This window comes from Protopterus annectens, chromosome 3.part1 (genome assembly GCF_019279795.1).
Source record: "Protopterus annectens isolate FY-2018-M chromosome 3.part1, PAN1.0, whole genome shotgun sequence".
NCBI classification, from domain to species: Eukaryota; Metazoa; Chordata; order Ceratodontiformes; family Protopteridae; genus Protopterus; species Protopterus annectens.
Window position 1 is genome coordinate 351,107,889 of NC_056732.1, and position 13,250 is coordinate 351,121,138.

The 13,250-nt window shown below is 44.8% G+C and overlaps 1 protein-coding gene across 1 annotated transcript in view; it reads right to left on the reverse strand.

Moving 5' to 3' along the window:
• The window catches only part of TAX1BP1 (Tax1 binding protein 1), a 1,493,491-nt gene that overhangs the window by 1,192,280 nt on the left and 287,961 nt on the right, over positions 1–13,250 (reverse strand). The window contains exon 3 of the mRNA XM_044066810.1: positions 10,805–10,907. Within this exon, the coding sequence (XP_043922745.1) occupies positions 10,805–10,907 (103 nt within the window). The remainder of the gene's footprint in view (positions 1–10,804; positions 10,908–13,250) is intronic.

Sequence of the window (13,250 nt, forward strand, 5' to 3'; positions counted from 1 at the left end):
ACCAGAGCATCTCTCGGGGATTCCCTGGAGGGGGGGATTAGAGCGAAGTAGCTGTTGCATTTCGTGTTTGAAGGAGAGGCGAGGAGATCCCAACAGGGTTGCCTCCATACGGCAAATATCCGCTTCGCTACCTGGGGGTTGAGAGACCACTCGTAGGGAGACAGTATGGTGCGACTGAGTTGGTCCGCCACAATGTTGGACCGTCCCGGAATGTGCGTTGCAATAAGAAAGCGGTTGGTGGAGATCGCCCATTCCCACACTCTCATAGCTTCTCGACAGAGTGGGTAGGACCTGGTTCCCCCCTGTTTGTTGATGTACCAGACCACAGATATGTTGTCTGACTGGACTGCAATTGTTCCTGAAGGGAGGAGGCTCTGAAGTGCTTGCAACGAGAACAGCACTGCCCTCATCTCTAGAACACTGATATGCAGTGAGGTCTCTGTGTCGTTCCACGTGCCTTGGACCGTCCTGCCCGCATAATGCCCCCCCCACCTGAGGCGAGAGGCGTCCGTGGTCACCGTGGCAAGTGGAGGGGCCATGGCGAAGGGGCGTCCCGCTTGAAGGTCCGGGGACTGCAACCACCATGCGAGAGCCCTTCTACAAGCCTTGCTGAGTGGAATGGGGTGACTGAGAGGGTAACGACGGAAGGACCACTGGACTTGGAGAGTCCACTGTAAAACCCTCATGTTCAGGTGAGCCATGGGGAGCAGGGTAATCGCGGCCGCCATGGAGCCCAGCGCCCTCAGGACCAATCCTGCTGGAGGAGCCGATGATACCAAAATGACCCGCACATGAAGCCTCAGGGTGTGAAGTCGCTCGGTGGTTAAGAAGGCTAGAAGGTTGTTGGTGTCTAACTTGGCCCCGATAAAGTCTATCACCTGAGTCGGGCTGAGAAGGGGACTTGTCCGTGTTGACTGTGATCCCCAGCTGGGAAGCAAGGTGGAGAAAGTAATTCCTGGCTGAGCAGAGTAGATACCTTGTTGGGGCGGTCAGGAGCCAGTCGTCTAGGTATGGAAAGACCTGCATTCCCTGGAGCCTCAGGTGGGCCGCTATCACTGCTAATACCTTGGTGAACACCCTGGGGTCTGAGGTGAAACCGAAGGGAAGGAACCTGAATTGATAATGACTGGCTCCTAGCCAGAAGCGGAGAAACCCCCTGGAGCGTTTGTCCATCAAAATGTGGTAATACGCATCCTTGAGGTCTATTGAGCACATCCAGTCGCTCTCCCGCAACAGGGGGAGAATGGATTGAAGTGTGACCATCCGGAACTTCTCCTTGGTTACTGACAGGTTCAGGAGGGAGAGATCGAGGACTGGCCTTCGGTCCCCAGTCTTTTTTGGCACCAAAAAGAACTTGGAGTAGTAACCCGATCCGAACTGGTCTGGGGGGACGTGTTGGATGGGTCTTTTTTCTAAGAGATGCTGAATTTCCGCAGCCGCGGCCTCCCTCTGATCTGGCGGGATGTCGGGGAGGCGTTTGGGTTCGAGAGGGATGTGAGAAAAGGGAATTTGGTATCCTCTGGATATGATGCGAAGCACCCAGCTGTCTGTTGTGATGGACTCCCAAGCTGCCAGGTGCCTCGAAAAACGTCCCCCGACTGCCTCCAGACAGGAGCAGTCGGGCAACCCTTCAGGGTCGCTGAGTGGGCTGGTCAGAGAAAGCTTCTCTGGACCCACTATTCCTCGGGCCCCCTCTGCCTCTAAGGCGGCGTCCACCCTGTCCTCCTCTGCCACGGAAGGACTGGGGATCCGGAGCGGACTGGGATTGTTGCGACTTTTGGAACCACATCTTTTTCTGACCCTTTTGGTTCTTGGAGAAGGACCTCTGGGGTGCAGAGAAGCGGACTCTGACGGCAGACAACATCTTCCCGTCCTTTTCGCTCTGGACCAAAGTCTCGCGAACGGTCTTGCCAAACAGGGCAGAACCATCGAAAGGGGCATTCTCAAATGACGCCTTGAAGGGTTCCACGAAATCGCAATGCCGGAGCCAGGCCTTAAGTCGCATGACAAGGCCTGCTCCGCTGGCTCTAGCGGCTCCCTCTGTGGCGTGGGACAAAAGCCGCATAGAGGTGTTAGATATTGACCTGAGAGTGGCCATTCGAGTGGAGTACAACCGTTTGTCCTCCACCGACATGGACTCCGGGGGCGACGCAGCGTACTCTTTGATAAGGTCCCGCTGCAGTCGAATAACATGTGCCATGTAGTTCAGAGACCTCACCGAAAAGGTCGCTGAACTAAATGTCCACTTCCCTAAGCGGTCCATCAAACGGGACTCCATGCTCAGTGGATGGACCGAGGGACTCTCCTGAGCTAACTCCCTCTTGGTGGCCGCCGCCACCAACATGGCATCTACGGGGGGACCCTTGCTCCAATGGGACCTCTCGGAGGGGGGACTAAGGATCTTGTCCGGGTGTTTGGGGACTGGCTCCAGTGTGTCCGGCTCCTTCCACGCCCTAGTGGTAATAAGGTCCACTAAAGGGTCGGGCGGAGGGGACACCCAAGAAGTAGTTGGGCCTGCTTCGAATGCCACCAGGAACACAGATTTGTCTGAGGAAGCCTTGGGGGCAGACCACCCCCCTCTTATCCTGAGCATTTCCATGATGTCTCCAAAGGAGACATCCTCGGGGGGTGACCTGGGGGAGCCTTCCCCTTCATCCAAATCCATGTCATCAGTCAAGGACTCAGGGGAGTCTATGTGCCTCCTCTTGCACTTTCGCGTGTGAGGGATGTCTTCGGGGGGGACTGTCCGAGGACGTCTCACCAGCCACGTCCTGTTCCAAGGGAACGACCTGAGAAGTCAAAGCAGGCTGTCCCTGGGGCCGGGTGACGGAAGCCAGACCCAACAGAGAGGGAGTGCGGGGTGGAGCCGTAGCAAGGACCGGGGGCCTGGATGCACTCAACAGCACCCTCTCCACCACATCGAAAGCCGAGGGAGAATCGCTCTTTCTGGGATCCGAGAGCAGGCCCTCACTCGGATCCGATGGACGGATCGGGGCCGGCGCCGAAGCCATCGGATCCGATGGTCCAGTGTGCTCTGACCTAGATGGAGCCGAAGACACACTGATCCCCTCGGATCCGACTCTCAGCCCACGACTCCGAGAGCCCGGATCTGACAAAAACGGACCCGACAGACTCGAGGGAAAGAGTTGGCGCCGAAGTACCCGATACTGTCGGCGCCGACCCACCTCCAGTTCCAAGGCTGCTCGGCTCCGAACCCGGGAAACGGGTTGGAGAAGGAGCTATCGGGGCAAAAAAAGGTGTCGAGCTCCCCCCCGGAGGGGGGGGGGAGGCAGGAGCACTCCCATCTGCAGTTGGACCTGGAGAAACCTTCGCATCATCCGGTCCATATCTGCGTCGGAAAGGCTGCGAGTCGATCTCGACGAGGCCACCGAGGCTGGCCGGGAGTGCCGCCTCAATGACCTCAACGGAGATCAGGTCTCCTCCTCCTCAGGGCCCGGTGAGAAGCACGGAGACCGGATCAGAGGAGGAGGGGACCAGGAAGCCCTGGAGGGAGAAGACCGCTTAGCCGGGGGGCCGATGCGGAGGCCTCGGCCTGCCGCTTGTGGTGCTTCTCCCTCCTTTTTTCTTTCCTGGCCCCCCTCTCCTCCGGAGTAGTAGCGGGAGTTTGAGTCCCAACCAGGGGGAGAGAGGCAGGAGTGGCCACTGCCGAAGCAGTGGAGGAGGCCACAGGAGCACCTGAGGCCGAAGCAGAATCCGGGGGCAAAAGTCCCGCCAGGATCAACTTCGACCTCCGGTCCTTCAGTGCCCTGGGTTTGAACGCCATGCAGATAGAACACCCAGCGGACAGGTGTTCAACCCCAAGGCACCGCACACACAGAGTGTGGCCATCCGCTGGGGAGAGCTTATGGCTACACTCGGTGCATTTTGAAAAGATGGGTTTTGGGCCTCAGACATTTGTACAGAAAAACCCACTCGTTAGGCCCCAAACGCACAACACACAGAAAACTAACGACCAGCGAAGGGGAGGGAGGGAAAATTTAACTAAAACAGTTTAAGACTAGGGAAATTTTACACTAAAAGGAACCTGAAACTCAACACGCACACACACACACACACACACACACACACACACACACACACACACACACACACACACACACACACACACACACTTAAGGGGATAAGAAAAAAATTGAAGAATGTTTCTTACGAAACCTTCGAGACCAGGAGCTCAAAAACCTAGCTGCTGACAAGATGCGCGGCAAACTAGATCTGAGGTCAGTCAGGGTTAGCAGGGGATTATGGGTGAAGGGGAGGAGCTAGGAGCTCAGATCTAAGCTATGAAAGATTGCCGGCTCGGATCCGAATCCCAAAGGTTGCTGACAAATGAAGTTAACTACTTCAGATGTTATGTTTCCATAAAAAGCGTTCCACTTTGGGTATCTGAAAAGATGGCACCCCTATAATACTGCAGACTTGCAGTCAGCTTGGAATTTAAACCTTTTCCATGCAACTAGTCATTCCCCCATTACTAGAATACTCTGGGAGCCAATTTCCTCTTCAGATCTCAGATGCGTTTTGTAAAATATACAGAATGGTGGAAAAAAAGACCACAAATAAGCTTTCAGGCCAGAACTACCAAGACAAAAGGGAAAGAGAGAGAGGATATATTGACAAGGATAAACCTTTTACTCATCATAACCAGAAAATGTGGATGAAATACCCTTTAAGTGGGTTCTCCTCAAGCAGTAAGAATCTCAACCTCAATCCTAGGTAGTCATCATGGGAACACCCCTGATCAATGTAGTTCTAAAGGCACAAGCTGAATGTCAAGATGACAAACGAAGTGCTTCATAGAAATACTTATTTGTGAATCATATGTAAGAAATGCTCAAATATCATTCAAAGATGCATTTCTGAAAAAAAAAATGCCTGAGACTTAGCCACTGCCCTATCAAGTGTGCTAAAGCAGAGATGGTATCTTGTTATACTTTACATAACGGAGTTTGAAACAGTTAGCAACCCACCTTGACAAAATTCTGTAACACTGGAACTTATTATTTTATCAGAAAATCAAACAAAGTTGAGAATTTTTCAAAATAATTTCCTTCTGTCCATATAAAATTTGAGCTGTCTGTGGACATGCGTGCAAAGTAACAGGTATTCACCTCTGCTTGAATATTTAGGGAAAAATACTGGCAAACAGAAAACCAGGTAGGGAGGCTTTATATTTTTAAAACCTGTATTTCAGAAGTTCTTCTAGTGGAAGTTACGGCTGCTTAACAAAAAAAAAAAAAAAGTTTTCCAAGATGGGCACTTCAAATCTGCTTTAGCAAAAGGCACACAATAAGTATTATATTTCTTAAAACAAAAACAAATAAAATCAATGTACAGGATATCCTTGATAGGAGATGAAATCTAAACAGTACTTTTCAAGAAAGGTTTGCAAACCTTTAGACAAGCCAAAAAAAATCATCACAGCCTTGTGTGAAATTGGATAAGGCAGCAAGATATATCTACAGAAGTGTACCTTAAAAGTCTGAGTTAAACTAAAATTCAAGGCACCACTGAAGAAAGATCCAATTCTTTGAAGGCAACTCCAACAGCTAAAGATAGTGGTCTACTCTTGTACATCTCTAAGCAGAAGTGAGGAGGACATGGACCACCCTAAGTGGGTCTGAAAAGCTCCTAGCTATTAATGGAACACACAGAAGGAGTGAAGTCCATGTGAGACTTACCAGAAGGGTGGAGTGTTTCATGGACACAAGCCTCGCCAGATGATGAGGCCATTGCAGAGGACATCACATTTGTTAAGACCAGAGTGCCACTATGAGAATGACTCTCAACTTCTGCAGCCTTGCTTTCTGAATAAACTTGGGATGAGGAAATGGAGGAAAAGTATAATGGGGGGGCCATTTCTGGATGACAACACTCCGGGGGAAAATCTCCCAGTGGAAGTATGACCAAGCAGGAATTGCTGTATTTGGCAATTGTCAGTGTGCAGAGAAATCTCAGAAAAGCTTTACCCCATGCTACAGAAATGTTGTGGGACTCTTGTAAAGCACCACTGACTTGAGTCTGTCTGCTGCAAAATGGGCTTCTACAGGAATGTGACTGCTTAAGAAAAGGTGATCCACTAACAAAGCAAAGTCCCGTACACATACTGCTTCCTGACATGGGGTGGGGATAAACAAACGCATCCCCCATAGTTGTTTATGAATCAAACCTCGTACACCTTAGAATCTTTGTCAGAAGGACTAGAAATTTCTATTTTTGTTTTATCTATCTCATCATGATAAGGGAGAAGGACTTGTACCACTGGTCAAACTTTTGAGACATGTTCCAAAATAGTTCTAAGCTTTTGAAACCTTTGATAGAACACCATCACATGCAAAGCTTCCAGATTATTGTACAAGAGTGGATGTAGTATTTAAAAAAAAAAAAAAAAAACAGGATCTTTCAGATGGCATGCATAAGCTTGAACTATGTAATAACAAGCTCCAACTTAACAAAACAGAACAGAATTCCTATCACAATAAGCTTTAAATATAGATAAGTTTCTAAATCACCTGAAGGGCATCCTTTTTGCAGGATGCCTCTCAAAGTGAAAATCATATTATCCCCTCAGAAATCATAAACAATTTTAATAGATGGAGATAGATATAAACTACATTAAAACAAGGTAACATTGGCTTTAATTTTGAACCATATCTTAGTAAAATTCCTAACTTTAAAAAATATAAAAATGCAAGGTTGATGTGGCCAGAAACAGAATTAAAACAAATGCCCCAATTCTTACGGATATAAAGAGAAAAAATGCTACCCATTCATAACAGATTATAAAATATTCAGCACAGTTAAATGGTTATCAATCTAAGATGCAGAGGACAGGAAGAAATGGAAACAGATGATCCGCTGTGGCGACGACTAATGGGAACAGCTGAAGATCAGTCTAATTTCATCAGTATGTTTTTTTTTCCCCAATGGAAGTCTTCTTTGGGAACTTTACAGAATTCGGTTTATTTTATTTTGATGCATTTTTCTCAGTTAGTTCGGCAATGTTTCAGCACAACTACCCAAAGTAATCACGAAGCACAAAATCCACACACAAAAGCTCCTAGGCAAAAGAGTCAAATATAAAAACAGGCCATCTTACTGGACAGAGAGATAAAGCATGGACTGTGTTGCATAAAACCTGGGATCAACTACTGGCCTAGTCTCTTGTGGAGCTGATAAGGGAGGCAGTCTGACCAGCTGCAATACCAACACTTACGAAAGGCAGAGGTGCAAAGCAGCAGCACATAAGCAAAAGCAGCCTGCATAGTGTGTGTGTGTGTGTGTGTGTGTGTGTGTGTGTGTGTGTGTGTGTGTGTGTATATGTGTGTGTGTGTGTGTGTGTGTGTATATGTGTGTGTGTGTATATATATATATATATATATATATATATATATATATATATATATATGTGTGTGTGTGTGTGTGTGTGTGTGTGTCTGTGTACACGCACACATGTAGGAATGTGCACTTTCACAGGATAAAGTATACCAGATCCTCCTGCCATAGAGTCTGCAGATGTGCATCTTAACAGCAGAGGAAGGCCTTATGTACAGTAAAACATGTCTGGATAATGGCTGTAATAGGACCTGCTCTCCCACCACTGAGAGAGAACAAATTATCTGGTCTGGTCATAGTGGAAACTTGATGGTTTGAAGGCTTGAGACGAGAAATTCCTCAAAAACTGGGTCTGACATGATTCAACAGTGACAGACCCAGACTTGACAATAAGCCATGGTCCACATGACAAATGGTGAAAATCTCATAACAAAGCCTCCCTTTGAAAATAAATACAATAATAAATGAAGCTAGTCTTAAATAAAAGTATTATCCTAGCCTGATAAATGCAGTCTCTGTAATACTTTCCTACAAAAACTGCAAAAAGACGACATCTACTACATAAAGCAGGTAAGTCCATCTGCAATTCTGCCCAGGGCAAACAATAACAAGACTGCAAGATGAAAGTTCCAGTAAACAATGCAAATAATTCTTTAGCATTTGTTTTACTTGCTTTCTGTACCAGAGCATGTAATGACTACTGTACTGTGAAGTGTGTTCCTTCCTATCAGTCATATTTTAAAAGTCTTTGCTCCTTAGCACAATGCTCAAAAATTATATTTTCCCTAGTCTAACATCTATTAACCTTTATGACTGGTGACATTAGAATCAGGATAATGTGGAGATGCATGCACAGACCTAAAAAGATGCACGTTCACACATGTACAGGATGCAGCCATTAAAGTCTATGGACACCCATAATGGCAATCCTATCCAACTATCAGAGATTTTGTACGTGTATTTCTGCTATGAATTAAAAGTTTACAAAGCTTCTTATTAAAGAATGGCCTAAATATACTAAGAGTGACAGGGGGCAAGATGCTTCATGGCATTTAACTCATCATATATTGCCATGTACGTACAAATGTATTCAAAGTTCCTTAAGCATATTGCTTTGCTAATCAGTGATGACCATTTCTAACATAAAACTGAAAAAAAAAACATTTCAACAGATAATGAATTACAGACATTCATCTACTGACATGAAAAGACAGCTCCATGCAACTCTGGAGAATTTGGCTGCTACTCAGAGTTAAGTGAAGGTCAATCTTTGACTAGAGTCAATGTCAGTTTCACTCACCATAACTCTGGATAACCCTCCTGATTGGTTGGATAATGTTTTTAACTAAGGGACCAGTCCACCTAAAAGAACTATAAACTGGAATATAAAAGCTTATTTTGAAGTTATAAGAGGATGATATCTTATACTCCATTCCAAGTTAAATTCAGTGAGACTATCAAGAAACCAAAGAAGCTTTATGTCTTGTATAGCTGCAGCTGTAGCACCAGTTGTTTATGAAATTTTCATCACAAACTTTTCAGAAACAGAACAGTACATAGGTTCATACGTAGGTACTAGGCTATCGGCCCTGGGGCCTATACAAGCCCAGCCAAAAAGATACCCTGGCTTTTGCCACCCATGAAAATTATTTTCCTGTGCCACTGTTGAGCAGAGACACAGAGGTGATCCCCGGGGTGAATTTCCTATTTCCCATCCAATCATCAAGATTTTTCTTGAAGAGTGCTAATGAGGAGCTTTGTTTGATATAGATAGGTAGTTTATTCCAGAGTATGGGACATCTCTGGGACAGGAATATATCCCTCCAGCATGTTCTGTTTATTGTGGTGACAAGGTTTAGGTCCCTAGAGCGTGTAGCTCGGAGGGATTGGAATTTCTTTAAGTGGAGCATGTCCAACAGCTCTGGGTTTGACATAGCTTTGTATGTTAGGCAGAGATCACCTCTGAGTAGGCAATATGCGACGGAGTAAAGCTGGAGTTTTTTGAGACGGTCTGCGTAGGGCATCTGTTTAAGGCCAGTAATCCTCTTTGTGAGGTATTTCTGCGGCCTTTCCAGTTGTTGTAGATGTCTTGTGAGGTACATGCCAAAAGGGGCATTGTACTCTACAATGGGTCTAATGAGTGATGACTAGAGGGGAACAATGACCTCTTTTATTCTGGATGAGAAACCTTGTGTGATGAGGTGTGCCACACAGGATTTCCTGACTACTGTGGCAATGTGATTATCAAAGGAGAGACTACTGTCCACCTGTGTCCCAAAGTCTCTTATCACACTTTCGGTGTTAAGTATACTACCACCTATGTTGTAGTTCATGGGTACAGAGTTTTTACCAAAGGGGATAACAATGCACTTTTTGGCACTGAGCTTGAGGCCATGGCTTTGACACCAGGCATCTGTCTCACTGAGGCCCTTTTGTAGGATGTCCACATCGTTAGGAGTTTCGATTATGCCTCCTAGTTTGCAGTCATCTGCAAACTTCGTTAGCCAAAGACCTTCTGTGTTAGCCTGTACTTCAGAGAAGTAGATACCAAACAGGAGACGACCCAGGACTGAACCCTGTGGTACTTCACTTGTCACTGGTCTGAAGTCGGATTTGGAGTCTGCTACTTTCACAGTGTGGGTTCTGCAAGTGAGCCAATTGGCAACCCATCTTGTGACATAGGGATTTATACCTAGTTTAGTGAGTTTATCTATAATTCCAGAGAGGGGGATGGTGTCGAAAGCCTTGGCAAGATCTAGATAGGCTGTGGGAACCACCTTACCCTTGTCTACAACTTTGGCGACTGCTTCAAAGAAGTCTATCACGTTTAGGAGACCTGATCTGCCTTTTACAAACCTGAACTGGGTGGGGGGTCCAGAGTTTGGAGATTGCCAATGTCTTTGTTTATAAGTTCCATGATGATACGTTCCATGGCCTTGCAGACCAGGTTCGTCAGGCTAATGGGGCGGTAGTTCCTGGGGTTCGTGGTGGCTCCCCCCTTGTGGAGTGGGATAACTATTGCTGTGCGCCATTCAGCAGGCACAAAGCCTGAGGTGAGGCTACGACTGAACATGGTGCTTAGGTGGGGTGCCAGATAGTTCTGTAGTTCATGTAGAATGCAGCCTGGGATGTTGTCTGGTCCCATGGATGCTGTGTTCTTGGCTTTGGAGAGTTAAATTACTTCATAAATGCTCTTAACAAATATTACTATGCAGTGTTTATTCATTAAAACAAACATGGTCCATTCATGATTTGCTTTGTAATTAGGATTTATACCAATACAGCTGGTCACGGACACAGTTCAAGTACTAATAGTATCATTCCCTACCACATTTCACAAACTTTTACTATGAAGTTGACCATTCTCATTTAGCAGAAAAGGTACACATGCAAATAAAGGCATCAGTATACTGCAGAATGTACTTCAAGTAAATTATAATCAAATTCTCACCTTGAAAGCATACAACACAATCAAATGATGAACCTTCCACATAGTTATCTGGTGTCGGTGACCATAAAAATGTATAATAATCTCGAGCTGTATTCCAACCAACCTAAAAAAATAAAATAAATTTCTCAAGCATGTTATATGACAGAAGAAAAATGTATAACAATGGAATAACTCGGGAAGCTTTTTCTTTGACAAATTCAATAACTCTTGGTCATCTAAGTGCTAGATTATTGATGTTTTGCAAAAGTATGGAAACAGTTTTGTAAAAACTTAAATAAGGAACTACAAATTTTCACCTTCTGAAAATAGGTTCATTGTGCAACCATAATGCAATTAAAAACATTTTTCTTGTAGGAATTTAGTAACCATCTATGCACTAATACTGCGGCTTAAAAGCCAGGCTGATTAAGAAGGTGGTCACAATTAGTTGCCTATCAGGGGCCAAGATCATGAAGTACTCAGGTCACTAAATCCACAAGTACCAGAATGACTTAGTCATAGCCCATGTCGGTGTAAATGACTTGAGATGCAGCTCCCTGCACTACATGAAGAGAAACATGACAGAACTCTCAGAATACGTGTCACAGGCTGGTATGACCCTAGCACTGAGCAGCATTCTACCTGTTCCAAGGATGATGGCATAATAACAAGGGAAAATGATTGGCTTTAATAATTAGCTTAGCTACTGGTGCCACTCCCAAGGGGTCCAATATTTGTCAGCCTGTGAGAACATAATTGATAGACCATGCTGCTTTGCAAGGGATATTCTGCACCTGTCACCAAAAGACTTTTGGATAGTCGCCAAATAATTATCTATCCCTTCAGTGCATTTTTTACTCCTTGCCAAACAGATAAACCTTCCAACATAGCAAATTCTACTCATGATAAAGCAAATTCTATTCATGATAAGCTAAAGGTATTAATGTTCAATGCTAGAAGACACAAATAAATAAATAAAAATAAAAAAATTAAATTAAAAAAACTACCCTGCCTGAAGCACTCCTCAACATGGAAAATTATGACATTTAATGCAGCTACTAAAACACGGTTTAAAACCACAGAAAGCACCTTGGCAGTGCAAGGCTATAATGCCTCTCAAACATTCAAACCACTCACTGCATGTGAATGGACAAAAGCTGGAGGTGTATCGATCTACATAAAAAATAAGCACATCTCAAGACTGGTCAAACAATATGACATGCTTGAGCTTCTCTATGTCCAACTAACCCTAGTAAAATCCATCACTATATCCTTACTAGCTACACATCCCCCACCACGATAAAGGAAAACCATACCTCCTACCTGAAGGGGCTACAATCACTTACTATTCAGCCCAGCACCATGCTCATGGCAATTTCAACTACCCCCTCAATTAAGTGGAAAGCTTACACAACTACTAACATGCAGGCTCAAAGATTTCTAGAACTTGCAAATGTAAATGCCCTGGAACAGCTAGTCTGCACTCCACATGGGATGCAAAAATCCTAGACCTGGAACTTACAAACATGGGAGAGCATTGCAACCTCCCCCAATCTCTTGCCGGGTTAGATTGGATCACAAAGCTGCCTCCTTTTAAATAAAGCTAGAACCCCCATCTAACCCCAGAACCTTTAAGAACTTTTCTAAGGCTAACCATCTCCTATTAAGCGACGGAATGATTAATTTCCAAGCTCCTCCAAACCCAAAAAATATGGAGGCCTATGTGGAGATGTACACAAAAGCTCTGTACAACCATACAAACAGCTGCAGAGAAATGGCAGTACCAAACCAAAATAAACCTAGGTTAAACTTCAGAAACAAGCCACCATGGTCGACCTCTGGCATAAATAGGTTGACAACAAAAGAAAGAATATCCTGTCCAAAAGTAGGACAGGACGTGCACAACAAGGCAAAAACACTCTCACTAGTTTAAACAAGCAAATCACTGGACTAGTCACATTTTTAAAAGCCAACTTTGAGGCAAAAATAGGCTCCAATCAAAGGATAACCATAATGCATTTTTCAATTTTGTCAGCAATCTTAAGGGAAACACCAAACAATTAATGGGCTTAGTTGTAGATGGCATTAACTATATGCAGCCAGAAGATATAGCAAATCTGCTGGCTGATAAATTCAACTTAAATTTCACCCCTCCCATCATCTCTAGTTACCTCACAGGAAATTTTTTATTTATTTATTTATTTTATTTTACATTTGTTGACTGGGCTAGTCTAGCTGGATACATGTCCATTTTCAGTAGAGGCCCAGGGAGATAAGCTCCAAGCAGGTAAAAAGAGAAAAAATACAATACTTAAACAGATACTAAACAAAAATACAATGCTTAGAAAGTATTTAAATTGCAATACATTGGAGAATTAAACCTATTTGGAAAGAAAAAAAAATTCTATTTAAGTAAAGTGGTATAGAGTCAAAGCATAGTTTAAGATGCAAATAAGTACAGGTACAC